Source organism: Lissotriton vulgaris, unplaced genomic scaffold, assembly GCF_964263255.1.
Source record: "Lissotriton vulgaris unplaced genomic scaffold, aLisVul1.2 SCAFFOLD_1562, whole genome shotgun sequence".
NCBI lineage: Eukaryota > Metazoa > Chordata > Amphibia > Caudata > Salamandridae > Lissotriton > Lissotriton vulgaris.
Window position 1 is genome coordinate 139,745 of NW_028252965.1, and position 25,522 is coordinate 165,266.

A 25,522-nucleotide genomic window follows, 5' to 3' on the forward strand; every position below is an offset into this window, starting at 1 on the left:
TTTCAAATTATTTCCTACCTAAGACAGACAATATTTAGACTGATTGTGGTTTTATATCATGATTCTTCTAGGTCTAATTGACTATGGCCACTTGGCCAGTAATCCATATAATACAAACTATTGAAAACAGTATGAATTAACTCTGATTTTACAATTTTTAATTTATGGTTTGTTGTATATAGTAAATATTTCATCGTAATTTTTATACTTGATCTTAAAAATATATTTAAATGTTTTTGAGCTAGTAGTTACGATGTACCATGTGAGAGGAATCCGGTATTCATTGAAAGTGTCTGTTTTAACTACTGTGGCAATCTAGCCTAACCAGGAAGTGTATGTATATAAACTGAAAACTAAATCCGGGGCGTCATGTGATCAAGGCCGCCTGTGTGCAGCCGAAGCGCATCATGCTGACGAACGCCATTATGGAATAAAAGATTCATGCACTAATCGAACGTTTGAAGCTCGTTTGTGGTCTGTACCTGTTGCTGGTATCTGAGGATCCCGAAGTTTCAGGACTGTATATATATATATATATATATATATATATATATATATATATATATATATATATATATATATATATATATATATATATATATGTATATATATTTATATATATATGTTTATGTATATGTATATATATATATATATATTCATTTTTATATACATATCTATGCATGTATATTTACATGTATATATATCTGCAAAAAATTGAATATATATATATATTGTATAAGTGTAAATGTGTATATAGAATGTCTTCTTTAAAAATGTAAATTTTCCATCATGCTTTGCTGATTTTGTATGCCTCACCTTTCTATAGAGGCTGTCTGCACTACAGTGACATTTGATTGACATCATAATGGCCACTAGGATCGCAAATTTCCCTCCTAGATCCTTGTCTTCTTGCATTGTTTCTGTGCCTGTTTTCAAAATGGCCAATTTTAGGAAATTGCTTCAGTTCTTGGAAATGCTGTTTGACTGTTAGATGGCTTTAAATTATGTGCAGCCTCATTAAGCCACCCTAGTTTGTATGTGATCGCAGTGAGGCACAATCACTCATTCTCAGCCCTTCCCTACACTTCCACTTGCACTTTTTTGAGCTCATTTGAAATGCACAGGTAACACCAGTCCTCACTGCTTATCTTGACTGGCTTTTTTGAAATCCACTTAAATTACTCATCACCAAGTTCAGAGAACTTGTCTCATAGTGATGCAGCAGCACTCCCAGTTTCAAAGCTTCTTAAAATGAGACTTGAATGCACCAGCATAGAAGGAACAACTTCACAGTGTCTTTAAATATCTGCTATTCAGTCCAACACCAGCCTATTCCAATAACAGCTTGCTACATTGTATTCCCTCTGACACCCCTGGATCTCACTCCACATCATTCCAATCTCCCCTGTCACCCACTTCTATCGTAACTAGCACTAATAATAAGATATTACACATCATAACCATAAACCATTTAGTTGTATCTCATCAACCTCAAAACAGGACCCCACTCTTCACAAAAAAAATACCATTTCACTTCAACATAGAACACCGTAAATACAGCACCTAGCCAACATCCCATAGCAAGTCTAGTATATGGGATTCTATGGATCCCTGAAAAGACATCAATTACTCCATACTTGAGATGGCTAATGCATTTAGCAATACTCCCATTGGCAAGCACCCGAATAAGAACCTCTGTCTATGCATGATATACACCAGTAACCACTGAAAGAAAAATTTGACCAAAAGAGACACCTAAAAGCAGCATATGACCCTCATCTACGCCACTGATGACTCATCTCAAGCAACAAGAAATCAAATTTACACATCATAAAAGTCACCCAACTTAGATACCATTACAAGATTAGATAATACCAATGCTAGAATGTAGGCTATATGTATCACTATTACATGATGGAACATTTATGTCAACAATGGGTCTAAATCTAATTTCAACCCATGTCTACCCAAAATTCTAGATTTACTTTGGAAATTCCCATACATCATCCCAAAACCAAGGGGCATCTTATCAAGGGCTATTTCGACAATTTCTTGGCTTTAAAAGCCAAAAACCGGCGAAAATGACATTGCCCTATCTACAAGGGGATGCTAACATGCATTAGTGCATGTTAGCACCCGTTTTCCCAACGCCTCGCTTTGCATCTTTAAAGAGATGCAAAGTGGGCGTCACTGGGCAGTACTCATTGTAAATTATCGATGATGTGCACATTGCGACATTTATAAGGAGGGCCATGCATTTTTGCAGACGTTAGTTTTTGGCGAAAACAGTGGTTTTCGCCAAAAGCTAAAGTTTGCAAAAATGCTGATTGAGGTATACTTACCATTGGGTGTGAATTATGCAGATACGACCAGAGGGTCGTATCAGCAAAGTTATTGCCGTTTTCCATGGAACATCGCTAAAAAACCAGCGATGTTCCATGGAAAACATTGCTAACGCTGGAATAAATATCGCCATTGCTCTATGCGTTGTTAATACAGTGCTAGCATGGCGATAATTACCAGCGGTAACATTTTTCGCACTTAGTGTGGCCAGCGATAATTATCGCTACCGCTTGATGATATGCCCCCAAATGTCCACACTTTATCACTCTTTTCCATTACTCCAGTTACAGGAGATAGAATTCATCAATTGTGGGTGGATTATAATTTATCAGTCTGAATATTCTTTTAGCGTCTAATTTAGAGTAGTGCCCTGGACTTACCTCCTCCATTTTTGTAACAGAGAAAAGGAAATCTCCAGACATTGCCCAATCCAATGATTTCTCCTGCGACCGACAGCAGAAACTCCCGCTTGTTATTCCAGTGCCCTCGCTCCATTATCTCTGGCTTGCACTTTTCGAAGTACTCCTTTTCCATGAGCGCATGTGCAGGTATTGTATTTCCATTGGTAACTCTCTCAGCATTCTTCAAAGCCATTACCCCTAAAACACAAACACAAGTGCATTTTACATTGAGCACAGGGCAATGTGCATAGGAAGAGATACTCAGGGAACATTATTTATCATCTCACACCTCTGCTGAACTTTTCCAAAGTTACAAGTTTGGGATGTCTCTTAGAAGTTATTGCCTACAGTGATTCCTGTCAGCTTAATATTTATAAAGTACAAGATCTTTCTTTACACCTAGCTGTGAAGGCCAAGAGAGTGATTGGGAACCCCGTTGTTCTGTCTAATAATTGTCAGTAAATGGCTGAATGAGTGAATGAGAAGGCAAGTGAATTACTGAGTAGTTAAGTGAATGACTTTGTCAGAGTGAGTCAGTGTGTAAGTGAAAGGTAGGTCTTAAGGTTGGATTTAGTCTTCTGCAGCTCAATCCAGATCTCGGCAGAAGTATTTGCCTCCTGTTAAGGAAGGTTCGTAGGCAGTGCCTAATCTGTAGAAGAATAAGTGCTGGTGTCTAAAGCTTTGCTCAGAAACTTGAGGCTGGCACCGGCGCACAGGATTTCAATGTTAATGGAAACAGGTTTTTGGCAGGTTTCCCCCACTTTTTGCTGCCATTTGGACTGCTAGCTGGTGGTTTTTCGACTTTTAGAGTAACTGAGGCCTGCTTTCCAGACTTCAGTGCCAGCATTCTGACCCATTGCAAAAGACATGTTGAATTGGCTATGCCCAATTGGTAAGGACTGACTTACTTATAAGTCCCTGGCGTATGGTACCCAGGGCAAGTAAGGCAGAGTGTCCACATTGGACTGCAGCACTAATTGTACCACTCTAAATGTGACAATGGACACAAAGGCTCCCAATCTCCCACTACACACTGGGAGGGCATTAAAAACAATGGCAAGGCCACCACATGCCTTATCAATATATGTAAGTCTCCATAAGGAAGGCTTATAGAGTCCTATGGCAGGGAGCTGTGTTTTAAGTTAGACATATATTTGCATATGTTTAGACAGCAACACATCAAAATTGTCATTGTGCTATGGATAAAGTTAGTAGCACCATTGGCTAGTACAGATTTTCCCAACTGGCAACCCAACCCGGTGTACTCCTGAATGGTTCTACCTAACTGGGTTATGTAAGGTATCAGATTAATTGTGACAGTAAATGCAACTTAATGATCAAGTTGCCATTTCTGTATCCAGCTAGTCCAATAGCCTCACAGTTCTTCCCACCTGGATAGACATGTGAATGACTCCCTGGCTCAGGAGCAAAGGCTGTTTCTGTGGAGAGAGTTCTCACTTCCTCCCATAGGATGGCAACTCATGGGGATAAACAAAAAAGCAACTTTCAAAGGTGAAGTTGTCTTTGGTAAGGAAGATGTGCTGACACCCCTGAACAGGATGTCTTTTGTTCCTGAAGACTAAGTGGAGACAGGGATGGGGAGCGAAAACGAGCCCCAAAACCTGTTCGACTTTGGGCCTGTTGCTCTTTGGTAGCCACACCCCTAAGGTGGGTTACCAATCTTCTCAGGACCGAAGAAGGGTCTTGCCATCATCCAAGGAGCAAGAATGTGGCACTCTGAGATAGCTAGGTGCCACACATCACAGGAACTTCATCGCTAGGTAGGAGGGGGACCCAATAGCCCATTGGCTAGGGACCCATTGGTCCCTTCGAGTCCCTTCCCTGGGGAAAATAGAACACCCCTGGCACCCTGCTCAGTAGTACAAACCTGACTTAAAGAAAGGGCCAACAAAGTACTGCTCTGCTGCCCTCAACCTGCACAAAGAAAGGATGCACCATTGAGAGGATTGCACCTGCTGCACTTTTGGGCTGGTAAAATTGGGACTGTGCTTGAGGCTCCTTACCCGGGTTAAAGTTGGGTTCCTCCCTTCAACAACAACAGTGACCTCAGGGATCAGTCTGCTGATCCTGTGAAACCAGCTCCAGGGACACAAGAGCTGAAAGAGCTAAGTCGTATCTCTCATAGGCCTGGGCAGTGAATTCCACTCCATTCGCAGAGTTTGCAATGTTTTCTGCACTCTGCGGAGCATAATGAGTTCTGAAAAACGTTGAGTTGGTGACCTAGGAAAATCCAAAGCTAGTCCACCTCCCTGTGATCTTTCTCAACTCGTGGGGTCGCGGATGGTCGTGTCTGCTTGCGTTGATAAACCATCAGTCTCATTGCAAAAGCTGCTGCTCAAGTATAAAATCTACTTGAGCATAAGAAAGTAATTGCGCCCTCTTGCACTGCGCATGGTGCCGTTCGCGCTGACAAAAGATAGTGCGAACGGCGTGATCCACTGCATTCTGCCGCTTGTGGAACTCTGGATAGCATGGCAGAATTGTTTGGTCACTTTGCAGAGTTCCATGTAGTGAAACTCCACAAACTCTGCCCGGGTCTAATCTCTTGTAGCCACTGCAGATGTTTTGTTGCTAGCCTATGCGGGGCACCCCAAAGAATAATTCATAAATAGCCAAAAATTGCACCCGTGTCTGCTGGACCCATGAGTGTTGGTTATGTGGGATTCATCACCACAAGCAGTCACTAGCCTCCACCGTAGATTCTCAACCTTATCACTGTATTTCGAAAGTGTAAGGTCTGCATCTGCAGCCCCTGGAACCCTGCTCAGAGGTCTTCGTGGGACCCCCGTGAGATGGGGACGGAGTTGCCCAACTCACCTGTGAACCGAGGACTTAACTGGACTTCACCCCGGTGGACCGCACAGCATCAGTATCATCCTTGAGCATCTTTAAGCCTGCATCCCTCAGCCTCAGGAACATTCCTTTGATGTCTATGGTGACAGTTAACTGTCCAAAGTAGCCTCTCTGGCCTCTAGACCATAGTCCTGTCAGAATAGGTTGCTCAACCTGGGCCGGAGTAGTCAAACTAGCTCTTTAAAACCTTTCAAAACTTTGCAAACTTTTTGTTGATCTATGCTTGATTGCAGTTACAATAAAAAATATTGTAAATGTCCTAAAATCTGTGTCTCTGGAATCCACTAAGGGATTTTGTTCATCCAGGTCTCTAAAAATTCATAAAAATACGCTCTATTGTTTAATAATTATTTTCTTTTTTTATATATTTCTTTACTAGTTTGATGCAGTTTATCACATAATACAGGACCAACAAATCTAAGCATTTCAATGACATTTACGTCCTTTATGACCAATGCCAGTAAAGAGCTATTTAGTATTCATCCCACCCAGGGCTCCTTCTATACTACGCCGTCGTAAACTGGGGACAGCATCGGCACAACTGCCGGGTCAGCACATGGGCTTTCCCTGTGAACATTCTTTTTGCCCTGACCTTTTCCCACTTCCAAGGACAACCTCTACTCTGATAGACTGCCTTCTCTGCCAACACTGCACCAGTCTATGTCTCTCTTCCAGTCCCTGAGAATCGGTGTGGACTCCATGCCCCATAGACGAGCTATGTTATGCTTTGCAATCATCATGGATAAAGTTACCAGGTCTCGTCCGCATGCACCAGGTAAGTGGCCTCCCACACATTGAGGAGACAAGAGTGAGAGGCTCTCACCACAGACCCTTCTCATGCATTACACCACTGAGTCCCAATAGGACTGAATACTCAGGCAGTCCCAGATAATATGATAAAAAGTACTGTCATGTAGTTCCTATAAATCAATATAGGATCTGCGTGTTTAGACAACTTGAAGTGTGGGATTGGTGTCCAGACTGATTCCAAACATTCCCACTGGATATGTTTGCCTGTATACCTGCTAACTCACATTGCCACTATGAACCCCTACCAAGGAGCAAATAGTTTCTGGCAACTTTCAAACATGACAACCCTGACCCCTCAGTGATCGTGGAAACCGTACAGCACTTTTCGATCAGTCACTCGAACTCACTTTGTCTCAGAGAAGTACACAGAATAAACGGTAGGGACGTTTTCAATAAGCTTTTATTGAACCAGCATCATTCTAGTGTAAAATATGTGTGCTGTAACAACTGCAAGACAGAAACAGATATAAACGGTTGTAAGGACCAATTTAGTAGGTAGATGGTAGAATTCTACTATAGTGCTAAAACAATGGATATGCAGGTGTATAGATACATGACAATAGCAATGTGTATTCCAACAATGCTAACCCTAACTAGATGTACCTAAATGTACCTAGCCTGTATGTAGGTGTATAGCTAGGAATCCCCATAGGATAAAACTACCCCATTACCTGGTGTGATAGAATGAAGGAAGCCATCTTGGTCTCGAGATGGACACCCCGCGAGGGATGTCAGACCACTGCAGGCTGAAGTGTCTACATGCAGGAACCTCAGTGTCTCGTGTCAGTGTATCGGCATGGAAGTCTTTTTCTCCTCTTTCACCTTAGTAAAGATATGGTGTTTATATACCCAAGTGGTACCCTCAGGGGTTCTACCTTCATGTCGGCAGAGGACGACAATTGTGATGAATCTTATACATAGTTATTATGCAGAAGATGATAACCGTGCTGTATTTCTGTGACACCTCATGCATAAAAATGTAGGTCAGTTTTTCGGAGAAAATCACACAACAATTATTCAGCACCTATCTAGACAAAAGGTCAGCCCCAAAGCTGTTATGTAGTACAATGGCAGGTAAATGTAGGTGAAAGGTTAGGGGACTACCCAGGCCTATATTGGGGTATATTCCTAAACATAACAGTACCCTCCTGACCACAGTGTCTGTGACACATTGAGTCTGATCTCTTCCCATTTTTACCATTATGTTACAAGACAGGTTAGCCCTGTGAAGTATTTTGAGCTGTACCAGTCGGAAACGGGTCTTAATGGTCACCTTCCTGGGTAATGCTGAGGCCTCCGGCTAGTCCTCCTCTTGCATATCATCTGGGTCCGCTTCCCAGCACTCCCGAAGGCATAGAAGTGCATCAGGGAATTGGTAATGAGTTTTTGGTACTTGGGGGAAATCACCCTGTGGTTAATGTGTTCCTCTAAAAATCTATTTTCTAGCTGTGACAACTCCGGGAACGCCTCCCCTCTAGGTAATGCTGCCAGTGCAGAGCATGCTGAATTTGCAGAAATCTGAGGGTCTCAGCAGAAGCTAGATTGTAGGTCTTCTGCAAATCAACGAATGAGACCACCTCTGCTCCGGAACAAAGATCACCCCTCCTAGAGAGCCCAATAAGGTCCCATTTATCAAAGCCCTTCCTAGTACCCAATGTACCCAAAAGTTCAGAGTACCACAAGGGTGTTGTTTAGGTGATCCTATTCCCCCACCTCGGTTTGCTATGCCGTTGTTCCCTCCAGGCTATGCCTCAGTGGATTAGTGTAGAGTGCTCACAAGTACCCCCCCCCCCCCGGTTGGAGAAGCAGACGGTCCATATGGTAGACTGGTTCGATCATGGGCTGATGAACCCACTGGTTGACAGTCGCCAATTGCGCTGCTCTGTAATATGATTGGATGTCGGGCAAGGCCATCCCCTCATCATACCAGGCTCATGTCAACTTTCCCAGGGCAATTTAGTGGGAGCCTATTTCCCACAGCAGGGTCCTAATCCCACCCACTATGCCTTTAAAATAAGTATCAGACACAGGTAATGACATGTTCTGCAACACGTACAGAAAGCGCAGTAATACCATCGTTTTGAATAACGTCACTATTCCCGGCAAGGAGAGTGGAAGCAACCTCCAATGCTGGACATCGCTTTTAAGTCAGGTCAGTGGGCTCTGTACATTTCTGGCAGCAAATAGGTCAGAGATGTAGGGTAATGAAGATGACCAGGTATTGGAACCTGTCCTTTACTATCTGTGCCTCACAGTCAGTCAGCAGACATGGTGCTGGCCCATGGAGGACAAACACCACCGATTTGGACCAATTGATTGTATATCCGCAGTATCTGCCAAAATTAGTAAAGATGTTCTGTATTCTGGGAATGGAGGACTGTGGATCCGCCACAAAAAAGAGGCATATAACAATGTTCTGTCCTCCCAGTCCTCCATTCAGCGTAGGCTGTGGATCAATGGGTCTCTTGGGAGCCAGGCAGCAAAGGGTTTGAGAATTAAAGCGAAAATAGATTTGGATAGTGGGCGGCCCTGCCAGGTCTCTCGCTGAACAGGGAAAACTCAGAACACTCTTCAACCTGCACCAAAGGTTTGGTATATAGAAGTCGCAGCCAGGACAAAAACCTCAGTCAAAGCCCATATGCTTGAGCACAACAAAGCGATAAGCCACTCCACTGTATCAAAGGCCATGTGTGCATCAGAAGATAAAACCTCTGCATCCTCCTGGATTCTATGTATGCATCCCAAGACATTGTTGAGATGTCGCAAGTTAAGATCCATATTGCGACTCTGTATAAACCCAGATTGGTCTGGATGGATCAGTTTAGAAATGAGTGGAATGATTCAAAGCACCAAGAGTTTGGTGAGAATCTTTGCCTCAGCATTCAATAACAAAATAGGCCGGTAGGGAGCACACTGCTCCCCTTGTATCCCCTCTTTGTGTAAGACCATTACAGAAGCAAGCCTTTCTTGCTTAGGGAGTGTGCCATTTCATTGGCTCTCTGTGAACATCTTCAATAAGTGTGGCGCTATGGAGGATGCTGTGTGTTTAAATAATTCTATTGGTAGACCATTAGGTCCCAATGCCTTGCCTGAGTTTATAGCCCTAATTGCTTGCTTCACTACATCTTCTGTGAGATGGCTTTCCAAGAGTGCCACATGCTCAGGTGAAAGAGTCAGGAGCAGCCGATCCACCAAGAGATTGGGGAATCATGCTCTGTGGCTGTTCCCCCAGAGGAATACAGGTATGAATAGTAGGTTTGTAATGGATCAGCTATCGCCTGCAGTTCACGCAAATTCTCCCCATCATCAGAGCATTTCGCCTCCACCCATCGGCTTGCTCTTTTGCTTATCTAGTCATGCAAGCAGTTTTTGTGTCTTGTCCCCCATTTCGTTCACCCAGTGCTGCGTTCCTCTGTATGTGGCCCTTGCCGCCTTCATCACCTGATCTTTGTATTCCTGCTGTTTAAGGTTCAGGATGTGTTGTGTTTCATCATTCTCGTACCCCAGCAGTTGAGTCTCCAGGTCTAAAGGTTCTTGTTAAAGCGCCTCCACTACATCTCTCATTTCACGTTTTGTCCCACAATCACTGTTTTATAGGCCTCCCAAAGTGTCCCAGAGGAAATAACTGAGTGTTCATTTTCTTTAAAGTACTGGTTTGTGTCTTTTACAAGTACCTTCCTTACACCCAGGACTTTAATATGCCAAGGATTTATGGAGATTGCCCTATCGGACACAGAATGCCCATGCTATATTGCGCCGTTATTGGGGAGTGATCAGAGATTCCCCATGCCAAGTGTTGCACATCTCGAAAATTTGGAAGGTGAGAAACCAAAAATATAATAAAGTCCATTTGTGAAAGGCTCCTGTGTGCCCCAGAGTGAAATGTACACTGTTGTGTGTTAGGGTTAAGGGCGCTCCAAATGTCAACCAGTCCCAGTGCTTAAAGAAATTTTGTCAGCCGGGTTAGTGAGGGCATCCGTCATCTTGGGGGCGACCGGTCTATATTATCACATAGTGCAGTATTAAAATGCCTCCAAACATGAGCCCCTAACAGGAAAATCAAACATAAAGGCACCCAAGTCAGAGAAGCTTACGCCATGCAGAGACGGTAGGACAAATACAGATAGAATATTGATTGCCTCCCCCTCCCATATATCAGAGAGGGCTGCATACCTGCCTAACTTGTCTGACCAAAACTTGTCAATAGAGAGGGGAACTGTTTCTTGAGGAGTATCTCCTTGTTACTGGAGCTTCAGGTGTAGCATGTATGAATAAACCACCATTTTGTATCCCCAGTGGTTTAGGACTTTGCAAGCATTACCTATGAGGTGAGTGTCCTGCAATAGAATTATGTCGGGGGTGTCTTTTGATATATTGGAGCACTACTCCATATTTGATCTTGTCCCCCAGACAGTTTACAATGCAAGATAATATTTGGATTTCAAGGATGAAATTTTCTTCCATTGTGATTGTTTGCAGCTACATGTTGTACCCGGGTTTCACACCAGCAGGTAACCCCTGAATACCAGGCCCAAGTCGCCCACTTATCATTAGCCATGTTAAGGGGATTAGAGTGGTGTATGAAAACTGCCTTCTTCAAGTCACAGAAAATAAAGATAAAGAACAATTTAAACACATTAAACAACCCTCTTCCCTCTCTTGCCCACCCCCTTGAAAAAGACCCTCCCTCCCCGCATCCCTGCATAATGGACCCAAAATTCCCCCCAACTCTGCAGAGTGCTTGTTGCCCCAACCCAACATATAAACTCAGGAGACCATGGACTTCCATACTAACCCACCCCTCCCATGGGGATAGAACATTGTTACCATTAGATCAGGTAGGATAATAATGCAGTCTTGATAATTGAACAAGCTTCATGCTCCCAAGGCCGTATCCATTGCCGAGCAGAAGAAGTCAATGACAGTCAGAGTACACAATAGCTCCCACCCTGCCACCTGGGCATTGAAAGCCTCTCATCCCCAGACCACAATACTGTGTCACTGCTACTTGTTACCTCCATCAAAGAGGAGTATCTCCCTCATGTATCTGGATACATTCCCCGGCAGTCAAGTCTCCTGTTGTCACACTGGCACATCCTCCGCTTGTGAGGTACTTCCTGTGGATTGGCCCCCAGATGCCACTTACTGCCTCCTCCATCTCCCACAGCTTCCCAAGGGCCGGGGCCGCCTACTGTCTGTCATCCCTTGAGCCACCCCAGGGTTCCTCCTGTGTTGAGAAGAACCATGCCTTACCCTCAGACTCAATTCGCAACCTAGCCAGCTAAAGCACTGAGTATTTCACTCCTTTCTCCCTCAGAGACGTTTTAACTTCCAGAAAGCTATGTCTCTGCACCTTCAATGTGAAATCAGGGAAAAAGGTTATGGTTCCAATATCATAGACCACTGGTGGGGCGGTGCGGGCTGTCTCGAGCACAACGACCCGATCACGGAAATTGAAGAGACAGGCGAGGATGGGTCTTGGTGGAGCACCCGTTTGCGGTCTTCTGTCTGGCACTCGGTGGGCCCTTTCTACAGGAAAGAGCTTGGAGAGACCTCAGGATTGGAGATCCTTGAGGATGAGGTCCTCCACAAATAGATCTGTCTCCCATTCAAGGGACCCTCAGAATGCAGACATTTGGTGCCTGGATCTGTCCTCAAAGTCCTCAAGTCTTGCCTTCTAGGATTTTGTTAGTGGCCTCTAGTTCGCCGACATGGACCTTAAGGACCTTTGAGTCCTGAAGCAAAGTCTCTGCTGAGTACTCCACCTCCTTAATTCTTGCCCCATGTTACAAAGATCTGCTCGCATCAGTGACACTTTTGTTGTAACCGAGTCTACACACCATTCCAGCACAGTGCCGACTCCTTGTGTAGCCGCCATAATGTCATGCAGAGACAGAGTGGCACCTCCAGGTGCCTGAGGGTCATGGAGGACAGGTTTTCTTGGGAGCCCTCTGGAGTCTCCGGACCATTGGGGAGCACAAATGTGTCAAGTTTGGTCTGGTGGGATGCCCGCATGTTCTTTCCGCCTGTCATTCTGTTGCCACAAGTGAAGTGGAACTGGTGCATGGCCAATAGTACACCTGAAAACTCGCCACCGCCTGCCAACGGGTGCACTCTGGCACACCCACAGCCTGTTGGGTTTTTCATCTGGTGTCTACTACACCACCAGTGTCCACAGGACCACAATTATCAGGTGGAACTTAGTCTTTCAGGACTTGGGGTCCATGCCACACTAGGCCTGATGGAAGAATAGGAGGGAGGGGAAGCCAGTCCCCACGTACAGACCCCCCAAGTATCCACATAACCAATGGGGTGTCACCAGAGTCCCAGGGCCCCAGATCACAATCAGGGAGATTTGTACAGTCTCTCCCTTTGTGCTCTGTGGTTTCAAATGCAGTGGCCACTCAAGCAGCTTGTGGCAAGTCCTTGCATACCTCCTCACTCCCCTTGTGTAGCAGAATGGTTATTGAGAGCTCTTGTCAATATTGTAGTGTAGTTCCTATATTCCCAATAGGCTCTGCGCATTGGAATAACATAAACAGCAGTGTAGACGTAGTACCGAGGTCTCTAGGTCTCTACTGACTATGCTAGACTTAATTAGTTTTGCCAGCTAGCTCAGAGGTCACTAGAAACTTTCTCGAATGAACAGGGAAGAGTTTAACTTCCCTGATTTAGACACAAAGTGTTAGACCTGTCTGACCTTTTGCGTAGCCCTTCCTATTATTTATTTATTTTTGTCCCCTTTTTGCCCCTCATACCTTTGTATCTTTTTGTGTCCACTAGGTTTTTATGGTGTTGGCCTGGGGGATAGGTGCTCAATTGCCCTCCTAGTTTTTCACCTCAGGCCTAGGGGCCTTTCATGACTGGAATTCACCCAGTTCCACAAAATGGTGGCTACTAACTGCCACAACTGTCACACCTGAGATCTGTCCCATAGGATAGAATAGGGCATTCCAGAACCTTCTGGTCCCTTCTGGACCTCTGAGGGTCAGCCTATATAAGGCGGAATGCTGGGCAGCCATTTTGTCTTGCCAGAGTGAGTCAGCTGGAGGGCAGGCTGTAGCATAAGGTGGGGGGTAGGATAGCCAAAGGGTTGACCTCCCAAGTTAGGGACGCTTCCTTATTGATTTACCACCCATCCTTCCTTGTGGTTACTTGACTTGACCCCACTGCGTGGGATTCCTGGAGACCCTGGGCGCCTCATCAACCCCTAGCCTAGAAGTAAGGGTTATGAGTGGTTGAGGGTGGCTGTAGTGCTGAGGAGTACAGCCTATTGCCCAGTTGGGAAGCCTCAGTGAGACTCTGACAGAGTTTGGCCAAGAAGAGAGAAGGGTTAATGCTGTAGCTTCGTTTATTGTGACCCCCTCGATTGGCTCCTTAAATCAACTAAGGACGTACTTGCCTTCAATTCCCCTCTGACATTCACCCAAGCGAAGTCTTCCCCTCATACCTGTGGTGTCAGGCTACTGGTGAGGATAGCGGCTCATCAAGGGAGAGGAAGGCAGGGACTCTGCAGTAAGGGTGGAGTTTGCAAGTAGCGTGAACGAGCAGGGGAGGCGATGTCAGCCTTCCCTGAATCGGAGTGGGAAGGGCAGAGGCTTTAGCTGAGGGAATCGTCCCTCTGAGCGGCGCAGCTCTGGTGCGACAGCCACTGGTCCCGGAGTGGGCGGAGCGGAAGAAGAAGAGCCGTCGGAAGAGAGCGGGCTCGGGTGTGGAGACACTACACCCCCGCGCATGCCTGGTTGAGCCGACTGTCTTCGTGAGGCGGAGCCGGCCGGGGAAGAGGAAGCGGGAGCTCGGAATCGGCTCTCGTCAGTTGTGGTGAGCCCTTCGCCCCGCGCCAGCTCTGAAATTGAGTGGCTGGTCAGGCACGCAGCAGTTTCCTGCACAAAGTGAGATCCTTTCCCCAATTTCCCCCTGCGCCAGCGCTAAGAGCGAGTGGCTGGTTGGGCGGGAAGAAGCGAATCGAGCGGCCAGAAGTTACCGGCTGGGACTTCTGACGTGGTTCCCCTTTCGGCTCAGCTAACGGAGACTTTGGCCTTACAGTCTCAACTGTGAAGTAAGGAGTGTGTGGTGGGGAAAGACTGAATACCAGAGATATATCGCCTCAAGGGACTGAGGAGTGGTTCCTCACAGAAGGTCTCTTTGTGTGGGGAAATTCAGTCCTTGTGCTCTTAAAACTACCCCAGGTACACCGTTCGCTCCCCTCACTGAGTCCTGGAAGGTAGTAATTGACATGATGAAGTAATCCTTTTTGGGTTCAGGTCCAGAGGAGAGCAGCCACTGAACCATGATCTGGGGGTAGTACCAATTGTCAAAGTATTGCTAAAAGTACCTTCTGTCGGGGAAAAGTGTAAGGTCCTTATAGGAGTTACAGGTGCATATGTAATTCTAGGGTAATCACTGACATCTTTCTCTGGCTGCATAAACTGTTAGAAAGGTGGGGTGAGACTGGTATTGTACCTTGATGTAAATGTACTGAGCAGAATAAGATGGAGTTGTAAAGTGTAATACATTACTTGAACTGAAACTGATTAAGGAGAAATACTGGTGTAGAAGAGATAAAGAAGAACAAACCTATTTTTATAAAGCAAGCCATATTTTTCCAAAACGTTGGTGTAGCGTCATTTTTGAGTGGAATTGCTTTGAGTTACTGCTGGGTGGTTGGCAACCTTTACACATGTGCCTCTGTTTAGGCCAGGCTACCCTAGGTGACCTGACATTTCTAGGTCCAACACAAAGGTATTAGCTTCTGACAACCATATAACATGACAACTTTGCTCCCCCAGAATAAGGAGTGAATCTCCAGAGTTGTGTGAAAACAATAGACAGCTATTTCACTCAGTCAATCGTGCATGCTTAGTTCCACCAGAGTGCAGAGAAATAGAGAGACGGGTGTTTTCAATAAAAAGGTGTTATTTTATTGAGCAGTCTTCCTTATCGTGCAAGAGAAGTGAATTGCTATAATTGCAATACTTATCAGGAAGTAAAGTGCGTACAGTAAAAGGAGTATTATAAAATAATACTGTAAAAGCATTGATATGGTTTCTTAGCCATATGATACTTTAAAACGGATAAAATATTTACATACATAAAAACATTGACTAAACAAACTCAACTGGTGCTTCTAAGATACGCCTACCCGGGTGTACCTGACCTAAGCCTAATACGTGGGAAGGAGTAAGTAAGTTGCAGTTTTTAAGTTAAGTTGGGTTTGTTTGCCATGAATCTGAATCAAGAATTCTCTCTAAGGTTTGAGTCAGCTCCGTACCTTGGTTATAGAATGAAGGAGGTCTTGTATCTCGTTTCTCAGGACTCGATCTTCCAGCACCCAGCAAGGGTGACTAGAAACACCGGAGCTGGATTTCTCGGCGTGAGAAAAGGCAGCTTCTCCAGCGTGTCAAAGGGGAGGGGCGGCTTCCTTCGGCTCTCGCATCAGCTGGGTTTCGGATAAGTAGATAGCCGCTCTGCTCCATTCCACTGTGTGTTTGCTTAAGGCAAGTGATGGTATATTTATACCTGGAAGGTGCTGTGTTTGACGTAAGGTTGGACATAAGACGTCAATAAAGATGTCACTTAGAACTGACTGTTCCTTTAGTGCTAGCAGGAGTTCAATGACAAATCAAAACAAAGTCATGGGGAATCCCCAGGTTACTGGAAATTTTGGTGTGTCGAAAGAACTCGTTGTGCTCTCTAGGAATCTAAGGAAGTAGCCTTGCCGTATTTGGGCTGCGTGGGCTATTGCTGAATATGGGTAAGATTCGTATGTCTTCATTAGGACATGATTTATCATAACCGCATAAGGACATGAATCAGGGATAATTAATTAGGGTCCTAGATACATTCACAACAATATGGTGCAGGCCAGCTGCAATATCCGTCCACAAGGACAGCCTCTACGTTGTTTCAACATGGTGCCGGTCCACCGCCAAGCCCCTCTCCTCAATGCCACTGCAGAGATCAAGCAACTGATCATCACAAGGGTGGCCACGCCGCACACTGCCCTGGTCCTCACCTCCTCCCTGGGCCAGATTGATGCATAGGGACTCCGCCTCACAGGTGCCACTCAGTACTCTGAATCAGTCACCGGTAGAGTGAAAGAATGGCTGATGATTCTCTGTCCCTCCTCAAGGGAAAGGGAGCACTGCAGGCACAGCAGGCACAACAGTTGATGTCGCGGGCAGTAGCACCCAGCGCAACCCGCCCTCGGGAACGAACCACAAGCTTACCAGCTCTGTTGAGCTGTAATAAAGATTGGGGCTCCATCCCACCGCACAGGCCTCAATGCCACCAAAGCGCATTCTGGTGTTGGGAAACGATGTCAGACCAGTCTATGGCATCCCCATAAACCATCATGCCCTACAGCGGTTTAGGCCATAACTAAGTGCCTGCTTTTGCAGCAGATGTTGGGGGATGAGGTGCCATGATCACAGAGCCGATCTAAGAAGCATCCATCTTCCTTGGAGGTCAGCCGCACCCCTCCAGGTTGTGTGACTTTCTTATTCCCTTGTTTGGTGCTGTTAAATGCTTTACACATTGTTCCTTTGCTAAGCTTTGCTCCTCAGAGACATAGTTACACAGGGTTGAGCTTAAGGTTTTCAAACAAGCCTGACTGGACCCACAACAGTTTTTGCAAGTGTATTGTATAATAAGGCCCCAGAGTCATATCCTAAAATACACCCAAATCCTCACAATCAATGACTCACAGTCTGAAATCAACCTACAGCCTCTTTAACCAACTTCCAGACACTCCTTGCCCCTTTATCTCTCTGTTGCACGTTCCTTTTTCCCTTTGTGAAATTTTTTTCATCTTATTCTTCTCATTTTTTGTCTGTTGCGTGTGTTTCCTCTTTTGCTCTTGGGAAATGTTGGATGAGGAAATATAAATGGCATTCCCAAAATAAGTGCTGATGGGCCTTACCAGCTCAAATTGGGGTGTCCTGCAGGGTTCTGTACTGAGTCCGACCCTGTTCAATGCATATGTGACACCCCTAGCAGATATCAACAGAGGCAACGGTTTTGAAACAATTTCTTATGCGGATGACACTCAGCTAATTGTTCCCATTGGGGAAGATATTATGTCAACCCACCAGAAATGTAGAAGCTGCATGTCTAGTATCGCCATCTGGATGAGTAGGAATTTTTTACAACTTAATTCCTCAAAAACAGAAATCCTGCTATTCGGGAAAGCTGAGGCAATCTGGTCCCCTGAGTGGTTGCCGCCCGAGCTGGGTGAAGCTCCGTCACCCAGGAGATGGGCCTAGAATTTGGGCATCAGGATAGATGATAAATTATCTATGGAGGAGCAGGTCAAGACAGTGTCCGGCACGTGTTTTGGCACAATGAGGATGCTCAGGAAAATCTTTCCCTGGATCCCTTTGTCCAGTCACTCATGGTGAGTCGGCTGGACTATGGTAACTCGCTGTTGGTGGGTGCCAAGGAGGATCTACTAACACGTCTACAGGCAGTGCAGAACACTGCAGCCTGCCTCGCCCTAAACAAGCCGGCACGGACCCCATTGGTCCCTTTGTTGAACCAGCTACACTGGCTCCCGGTAAGGAAATGAGCTATCTTTAAGATGGTCTGTGTGATTTCCAAATCATTACAAGGGAAAGGCCCTGTTTATCTCAGCAATAAACTCAGGCAGTATCAACCGGCCTGGCAATTAAGATCTAGTAATGCCAAATGTCTGTGTATTCAGAAGATACAGAGGGTAAGGAAGGGCGGTAGAGCCTTCTGTTATTTGGCCGCGAGCCACTGGAATTAATTGCCTTCAAACATCAGGGCCTGCAGCGAGCTATCCAGCTTTAAGAAACTTCTAAAGACATGGTTGTTCTAGATGGGTGTGCCCTTCCTACTTCCTCCTATAGTGCCAAGTGATCCCCTTGGGGATGATTGATTTGCACTTTATAAGTCCACAAAGTAAAGTAAAGTAAAGTAAATTAAGCCCTGTTTATAGGTCTCTTGCTAAAGAAGTGATGAGGGATCAGAGCCTTCTTGTAGGCCTATAGCAGATTTTATATTGTTAAATACATTTGAGCCATGCCAGAATTATGTTTGATATAAAATCATTAGCATTTCAAGTGAATCATATTTTAAGATGAAGCAAATGGAGCCCCTTTCCAGCTGCATTGAGGTTTGGCTTCTTCTGAATTAAGCTAGCAAGTGAGTGATTGAGTGAGGGTTTTTGATCAACCTTTGTGTTTCTTTCAGAACCAACTGGAGGACTAAACGTGAAATTTTACCTAACTCAGAGCTATATTGGAAAGTATCCAAATGGTTATCCACTTCAACTTACTAAAATAGGGTTCAACTCCCAGAAGCCTATGTGGGTCCTGGAAATAGTATTATACTTGGGCATGAAGCATCCAACTCTCCCTTAGCAAAAGTACACCATCCTTTCTATTTGCACTGGTGGTACATGAATATTCGTAGAATATTCCCATTTTCACTTCATTTTAGATGTTCTGGTACCAATTCCCAAAGGCATTTAACAATACTATTTTACATACTCCGAAATACCATTGTGAATAGGCCCCATAACGCCGTAAACCCTTGCTACAGGGCACATACTGGGGATGTGAGCATGTTCTAATCTAGATCCCTGCCATCAATCACCTCAGCTACTGATAATGAGTCAGTCAGTGTTAGATGGGTGAGTAAGTGATTGAGTAAGTAAGAGTGATAGAGTGATGAGAGTCATTCAGTGAGGAAAACGGTATAGCCTTGAACACAACCTACCCGCTTGTTTGGGGATGAGGTTGCATCCTGAAAGTAACAAAAGCACCCTTTTTAGTTTCTGTTTCTTACCGTGCCTTTTTGTTAGTTTAATGTAGTTCCATTGCATACTGTCGTGGGAAGTGCTGCCTCCTGACTTCAGCTGTATCTAACTTCACAAGCTATGACTTTGTAACAGATCACGTAGCCCTCTCTCATCCTGCCCCTGATTTATGGCATACAGCCCTTCCACTGATGTAAATCATTCTACAGTGTGTCTCTGAAGCGGTCAAAAAGAATTGTTCTTTCTGGTTACCAATAGGAGCAAGTGAAAAAGTATGTAGACCAGAGGAATAACCCGGATTCACTTTGTCCATCCTAGAGGGAAATCCGAGGGCTTCCTCTTTCATCATCCTTTACTACAGAACACCGTATATAATCTGCTGCCTTGTCCCCAGGTTCATGTTATTTTAGTCTAAAATATCTAGCAGATTTAACTGACTTGAAATGGTCGCCTGTTCTTTAATCAGATGATACATTGGTATCAGATGCCTACAGCATGGCGCACCGTGTAGCCTATAGCAAAACATTAATAGCCACATGCATCAAGCTAAAAAACGGTCGCAAAGGGGCAGATTCTGAGAATCTGCCCCTTTGCGACCGGTATTTTTGCATTTGGGATGCATCATCCCAAATGCAAAAATCGCAATTTAAGGAATCTCTAAATTGAGATTCCTTAAATTGCGATTGCTTTTAAGGAATCCCAAATTGAAATTCCTTAAATGCAATCCATCAAAGTAAATAAATAAGCGATTTAGCTAATAGGAGTAGCAAATTGCCATGAAGTTCAACTTTATGGTAATTTGCAAAAACTTTGAAAAATGCACTTTTGTGCATTTTTCAAAGTTTCATGTTGCGCACACACACATGCACTAAGGGCATGAGTGTGTGCAACATATGTACACAGATCAATTTCAGGGGTGCAACAGGGTGTCATTTGGACACCCCTGCACCCTTGAAATTGCATTCTCAATTTGCGATTCGCTAATTGTGCTTCGCAAAATTGAGAATGTCTTCCCATTCATTCCTATGGGCCTCTAGGCCCATAGGAATTAATGGGGAGGCATTCCTTAATTGCGACTCGCAATTTGCGAGTCACAATTAAGGAATATTAAGAAATCACAATTCTTTTAGCGATTTCTTCATGCATAGCCTTTTACTATTCCTTATTAGCGAATCTTTATTTTTCGCTAATAAGGAATCCCAAATGGCATTGTTGATGCATGTGGGCCTAAATGTATATAAATGAAGCACGAATGCTCCTGCTTTAATGTGTCCCTTTTTATGTACACCTCTGTTAAGGGGTGTGGTGGCACAATGAGCAGAATGCATGAAATTCAGTTCTGTGGTGATCCACAGGTTATGGGTTTTAATTCAGCAGAGCTGACTCGGCCTTTTATCCTTCATTGGTTGGTAATTTCAATTTAAGCTGAGTTACAATCATATCTGTTAATTTCAATGCTTAGAAGTTAGAAAGGGAAGTTCCAAATAACATCAGGTTAATGATGTGGCTCACTGAATTGAATGGTTTTAAGTGTACAGTGCTGACGGTGACCAATAGATTAGACTGACAACAATAGCACAGGCATACATTTCTGAGGGAGTCTGGAGCTGGAACTCCAGGAATATTTCAACAGCACGCTCTAAAGCTTTGGACCCTGCATAGTAACAAAGGCACGAGCAGCAATGTTTCACTTCCATATTCTCATTTCAGAATGTAGTTGGTTCTTCTGCTGGTCCAAAGCGTGACCACAGTTGGAATGGGGTTTCAGGTGCTGCTCTTATATTGGGTCCAGACACCATGAAAGCTCTGATTGTGATTTGTTTAAAACAAGTGTTAATGCTTTTCCCATTAGTACTGGGATTCTAAAATCTGCACTTGATATGGCAAGCCTTTGTTTCCGAGAATAAAGGGGATATATAGCAGACTGAAACTCGTTTTGCTTCACAACTTCATTTTGTAGTGTAGATACAGGTGTTTAAGCATCCAGTAAAATATGTCTCGACAATATATCTCGTCTTGTTCATCATTATTGCCTGAAAGGTCCCAGACAATACCCCAACGCATTCGGCAGAAAGTGTGGTCTTTACAAAATTCATTGTTAAAGTGTTTTAAAGGGGGGGGTCTTAGAATTTTCCCCAAAAGAGAGCCCCCTTGGAATGTTCATGATGATTCATTATCTTCTCTGTGAGGTTACATTGCTTGGAATGTCTAAGTGAATCTAACTTAACTTGTAGGTTCCCGCCCACTATGTGGGTCTTCTTCATGTATTTGAATTTTTATATTCTGTCATTTACTATGGGGGATCGCTTCACCATTGTGAAGACTCCCCATACCTTGGCAGTTCGGGCTGGACTGTTCCCATGAGGCACAGGGTCAAGACTGATTTGCATATGGCCATGTCTGAACTGGGGTGGCTTGGTGAGCAAAATAACGATGGATTAAACCCAGATCTTTGACTGGGGGTGAATGTTTTGCCATTGTGCAACATTCCGTCCATCATCTTGTGTGTGTTGCTGACTCCCCATACCTTGTCCTACCACATGTGGATAGGACCAGTGGCTAGATGGGCAGCACTCCCTGGTTATGGATTTTATGTGGGATAGAACCTCGCTTTAAAATGCTTTAATATGTACAGATGAGTGTCCCCATCACCTCACAGCCCTTCCAACAGGCTTCAGAGCCTCCGAACACCGTTTATAGTCAGACAGATGAAAGGTACCATCATGTCACAATATTGTAAGTATTTTCCCCACGTTGAGCACAGACCAACAACTTAATCGCCATTCGAAATATTGCAGAGCATAAGCAATCTGGGATGTCTATCTCCAATTCTCCTTCCCACTACAGAATGTATTTATGTTTAGATTGTGTTTTGAGTTTTTAAAGGCTAGTCTATGCTCTTTCTCACTGAAACCATTGAAAAACAGGATTTTAAGGGGTATATTCACAAGAACGTGTGCTAAACATCACCCAAAAATGCTGACACACCTTTACACATCGCAGCCGGTCATGGGAAAATAACCCCACGTTAACGTGGAATTCAAAACAAGGTGGTAGCATGCGATAGTCTGCCGAAACCACAGCCAATGTATGCAACACAACCACCGCAACAGAGATAAAAACACAAACCACAACCCAGAAAAACACGCGATGTGCCCAAACGCAATAAGAAAACAGTGACAACCAGCGAGAGGCCAGTAATACCCACGCGTAATGCGTGGAAAAGCACAAGGACAGCTGACGGAAAATGCCACTGAAAAAACAACACCAACTGCAGAGTACCACAGATGCACCCTGACCCACTGTAGAGGACAACATGAACCCCACAATCCATACGGAGCAGCTCCCAGGAATACAGGGCCAGTGGAAGGCCAATGAGAACAGGAAGAGGAAGACCACCACCACCAACTGTATGTCACCTCCAACGTGTCATTGGCAACAAAGAGGCAGGGAAGGCACACCACCTCGGACCATCTGAATGCCGTCACATGGCAGTGGATGCCAATCAAAGAGCACAAGAGGCCCTGGACTGATGTGAATGGCAAAACCAAGTAGAAACTCACTGCCAACATGGAAGCAGCAAAGCACCCAGGAGGAGGGGGCCTGCAGAACACCAGGAGCTGAATGACATGAAGAAGATGGTGACCACAGTCACCAGGCGGGAGACAGAGACAAGACTCGGGGATCCGGACACTGTCCAACATGACCTGACACCACATCAACAGGGTGCGCACCTACCAGGGAGTGGGTGGACGGAGGAGACGAGCCCATTGGCACATATGCACAACTAAGCAGTGCACATTGCACATCCACAATGAGTCAGGGTCATGTCCCTGATCTCACGGGAACACCTCAGCACACACACAAACACCAAGTAGTCCCACGTACACCATGTGCCCAAGGGGCACCCACACAACACAACAACAAGCACACAAACAACATATGCACACGTGCGAAAAACAGCAAACAGGCATAAACGTCAGCCACACTGACAATGCAAGAGACACCACATGACGAGTAGCATGGCTGCTGTCCCATCACCAAGACAATGTACACGGCACAAATCTGAGGTGGCTGAGTTCGGACCACAACCGGAATGAAGCAGGTCACATTTGGACACAATCACCTGCACAAACAACCCTTGACGTTAACGACACATCTGTAGACAAACCATGCCAAGTGTCACAATTTGACAGAGAGCACAAGTTACCCAGGTCTGCAACATCTCAGCACCATGGAAGCACTGAACTGACATGTACACTGCATGAAAGGGACCAGTGGCAGACAAATCAGAGCCGCAGGTGCGAATCACCAACCGTACAGCATACGCACATAATTATGAGTGCACCTCGACATTGACAACATCCTGGTACAAACAGCAACACCTACACAACAGAACACAGGCCACGACTGGTGCTGCAAATGTGCACCAAATGGCAAATCACATCGGGCCCAGCAGGGAACAGTGACATCACAATGTACTAGTACAGCCTGCAAACTGCAAATATGTTTTATTCACACATGCTGTATTTCTTGACAATTTGTACTGTCCCATAATTGCCAGGTATGGCCAGAATGTCACGTGCTCATGAGAAGTAATTGTCAATGATGGTGTTCCTACGGGCCATTCCTGCTGCAGCTGCAGTCGGATGTGGGCCACCTTCCCCATCGTCCCCATCATCGTCCGCGACTTCTGGAACTGGGATCCATGGGACATTGGTGCGTACACAGATGTTGTGCAAGACACAACATGCTACGATCATCTTGTACACGATCTCCGGGCTATACATGAGCTTTCCACCCGTGCGATCCAGGCGTGACTTCAACATGCCAAATGTGCATTCAATGATGCCCCTGGTGCATATGTGGCCCGCTTTGTACTGCCTCTGGGCTGGTGTGTTTGGATCTCAGAGGGGTGTCATCATCCAAGGGCAGAGTGCATATCCTTGATCACCGGTGACAGTGCAGGGAGAAAACAGTCAATACTTGGTTCAGCAGTATGTGATGGCTGGCCCACAAATCCAGAGATGCCTGGGCTGGCTGTATGTGGGGTGAGTGTAAGCCAGCCCTGAGGGAGTAGCTGGTACTGGCAACAACTCCAACAGTCATCAGGCACTCAGACAAGCAATGGCAGGACAACAAGGGGGGATGACTTGAGTTGCACAGGGTTAGTGGCCCCGGATGCACAACGGCTGACACAGGCCCACCCCCACAGGATGCTGACCTGCAGGAGAGTCGGGTAGGGTCACGAGTATGGAGCAGGTTCTCGTCGAAGTTGAAGGAGCGTGTTGCGGAGTGACTCGGTGGACAGTGGACGGTGTACCCCATGGCATGATGCAGAGGGCACATGCCAGCTGTGTCCTGATACATGTAGGATATGAATGCCACAGACTCATGCCAAACACCAAGTCAGTACTTGCCCTCTGCTGGTGACAACCCCCAAGCCACAGGCTCAGACACCAACGATGTTCTGCCGAGAGGCTCACGGTCACGCACAGCGCACAGGGTTAGTGGCACCACCTGTTACCGGCTTGCATTAATCAGGGTTAGTGGCACCTCGTGTCGATGGCTTGCGTTGCACAGGGTTAGTGGCACCACAAGTCGCCGGCTTGTGGCAAACAGGGTTAGTGGCACCTCGCGTCGACGGCTTGCGTTGCACAGGGTTTGTGGCACCACGTGTCGACTGCCTGCCATATGGAATTATGCCTCACTGATCTAAGGGAGTCTGGCCCAGTGGCCGCTGCCATGGATTTGGGCTCACTGCCATTCAGGACTCAGGACGCAGTTCCACATGCGCGGCCCACTGTGACAAAGGGGATGCCAGTGGAGTATTTCATTGAGAAAGGAGTAATGTGGGCCAGCGTTGTGGGGGCCAGCGATGTTCTGCGGAGGCTGCAGAGCTTGCGGGACAGGGGCATGGAATTTTCCCAGGCTCGTGGTGGGCCCTCTTTGACACACGACGGTGTCAGCAGGTGAGCGGTGCGGCCTTGGGGTGCTCGTGTGGGCAGGCCTGGTCTGGGTATCAGCGTCCTGGGGTGCAGCAGGTGCACAGGGTCACAGGCCCCGTTGCGCACGGCGTAGGCCTCGTGGCGGACTGCGAGGCGCTGCCCTATCAGTGAAATTGGCCTTTCCGGGAGAGAACCACTCTCTGCGCCACAGGATTTTTGTCCACACTACTGCTCAGCCCTTGCGTACTAAGGGCCCTCCCAATACGCTCACGCATATAGGGGGAGAGCAAGTGATGTTTCTGCTATTTGAGCCACGGCCTGGTGTGACATGGTTGCGTCCACTGTTCGCTACTCTCCAGTCACCA

At 45.7% G+C, this 25,522-nt stretch overlaps 1 protein-coding gene across 1 annotated transcript in view; it reads right to left on the bottom strand.

Moving 5' to 3' along the window:
* LOC147661200 (sodium- and chloride-dependent GABA transporter 2-like) overlaps nucleotides 1–25,522 on the bottom strand; it is a 222,283-nt gene that overhangs the window by 118,554 nt on the left and 78,207 nt on the right. Inside the window, exon 2 of the mRNA XM_086951244.1 lies at nucleotides 2,724–2,942. Within this exon, the coding sequence (XP_086807370.1) occupies nucleotides 2,724–2,937 (214 nt within the window). The 5' untranslated portion in view covers nucleotides 2,938–2,942. The remainder of the gene's footprint in view (nucleotides 1–2,723; nucleotides 2,943–25,522) is intronic.